The following is a 2140-nucleotide window of genomic DNA, read 5'->3' as shown; positions in this document are numbered from 1 at the left end:
CAGCATGAAGAACAAGCCGAAGGCTTGGCCTCGGTGTATTTGAGGGATTTACGACCTAACAAAAGATGGCTTTATAGACGAAGTGAAGCTTCATATGTAGACTCTTAAGTGAGTTGTAAGAGTCAAATGACATGTACATTGGGGTTCAGATATATTTTTACATAGGCATAGACTTGACCAAGAAACAAGGTGTTTCGGAGTTGTAGTCGATGATTCAATCAACTAAAGGTTTTGTTGAATCAACTAAGGAGTCGACTTAGGCTAGATGTTTTTGTCTAAAATTGAGTCAGGTGGGCAATCAACTGTCGGGGATTGAGTCAATTGGGCAGTTGATTTGATTCTTGTTTGAATTTGAAAATAAGATAGTTTGAAGTCAGTGTAGTCAATTGGAATGGTTTTCAGTTGACTGGATAACCGATGAGTCAATCGGAGACAACAACGAGCACATAACATTCTCATGATCTATGTTTTAGTCGACTAGCAAGGAATTGAATCGACTGATATTAAATAGAACAAATCGGTTATTTGATTTTCTTACTTAACATTTCTGCTTCACTTAACTCTTATATTTGGTCAAAGATTTTTTACCAACTCAAGCATTATTCATCCTCCTTTAGTCATGTGATGTATCTAAGATTGATCCCAGAATCTACAACTTCTATCAGTTACTATTTTTTGTTCCATTTAATCAAAGTATAGATATAAAAACTAAATTTTAAATCATACAATATGACAAAGGAATGGTACCTCACATGTTGCTCATACTGTTGTTGCATAATTTTGTAATGCTATGTTCTTAATTTGTGTGAGGCTACACTGGCTGGTATCTACAAGGTGTACCAGTACCATAAACAGGTATATTATGATCAAGCGAAACTGACATGTTTGCTGGTCAAACTTTGCTCCATGGCTGAATGCATTGATTTATTTAAAATTTGCTGCCTAGGACTCAACAAATGCTAGGTTACAGCTACTTAGATCCAAAAAAAAAGTTGGTGGTGTTTGTGCTATATTAACATCTCTGTACTCATGAAACAACAGTGGATGCTATGATGACCATAAAGAAGCAGTATGGCATGCACACTTGGCAAGGTGACCCATGTGTTCCTGCAAATTTGAGTTGGAGCATAGTTAATTGCACTTCTTCAAGCTCAACATCTTTAAGGGTTACATCCTTGTACGCATCTCAGAAACTAGAAAGAATCTTTAGTCAATATCACATGAGGAAGGAATAATATTGCTTCTTTATACTGTGAAATATTTTTTGCAGAAACCTTTCTTATAAAGGACTAGGAGGTCCTATATCAACTGCCATTGCAAATCTAACAGCCCTCAAATTCTTGTAAGTACTGAAAACTTTCTTGTATCTGAAGCCGTCATCATATTGAGCCCCTGTGTGATCCTTTTCATCTCCATAAATATTAGTTTGCAACTATCATCTGCTGCACATTCCATTTGAGCATGCATTTTTTGTTGACAATATTTTAACATGATTGTACAAGTTACTATACATGGCTGAAGGGTTGAACATTCGTACTGAATTTCAAAGAAGCACATACCTAAATTGCTCATGGGTTTATAAAAAAATGCCTTCTCTGATCCTTGTCCCTTGTTTTCTTGTAAATTAATTGTCTGTAAACAAGAAAATTGCTTTCCTTCTTTGTGGCAGAGACCTATCAAACAATTACTTAACTGGAACTATTCCTGATTTTCTTGCAAACTTGAGTTCACTCCAAAATCTGTAAGTGTTTATACCTTCTCTTTGGGAAACTCAGGTACCTAGTTTTGACTAAAGTCTCTGATAACTGTGTTGTTATCTTTTCGTATGCAGAGATTTATCATACAACAAACTTGATGGTCCCATGCCAGCTGACTTGTGCCATAAACAAGCAAAGGGCTTACTGTGGCTGAGGTACAATCCATCTTCCAAGAATTTTGTCAACTAATTTATGAGCATATAATCTAATAACTGCTGAAGGGGAGCCTTGGCGCAACGGTAAGGTTGCTGCCATGTGACCTGAGGTCACGGGTTCAAATCCTGGAAACAGCCTCTTGCCAAAGGCAAGGTAAGACTGCGTACAATGGATCCTTTCTCCGAACCCCGCATGGCGGGAGCTTCGTACACCGGACTGCCCTTTTT

General features: G+C 37.4%; 1 protein-coding gene across 1 annotated transcript; it reads left to right on the top strand.

Annotated features, from left to right (window-relative positions):
• Positions 1-1041: 1041 nt before the first annotated feature.
• On the top strand, positions 1042-1912 carry LOC141818589 (senescence-induced receptor-like serine/threonine-protein kinase; the record flags this gene model as incomplete). Its single annotated transcript, XM_074706054.1, has 4 exons — positions 1042-1177; positions 1271-1342; positions 1670-1741; positions 1832-1912. Coding segments are annotated over 4 exons (361 nt in total), but the record flags the coding sequence as incomplete, so codon positions are not given.
• Between the last annotated feature and the right edge of the window lie 228 nt (positions 1913-2140).

The sequence above is a fragment of the Curcuma longa genome, unplaced genomic scaffold (assembly GCF_044706935.1).
Source record: "Curcuma longa cultivar G26 ecotype Majalengka, Jawa Barat unplaced genomic scaffold, ITB_CL_G26_1.1 contig_25420, whole genome shotgun sequence".
In the NCBI taxonomy this organism is placed as follows: domain Eukaryota; kingdom Viridiplantae; phylum Streptophyta; class Magnoliopsida; order Zingiberales; family Zingiberaceae; genus Curcuma; species Curcuma longa.
The sequence above is the reverse complement of the archived record's forward strand: the minus strand, read 5'-3'. Positions and strand labels throughout refer to the sequence as shown.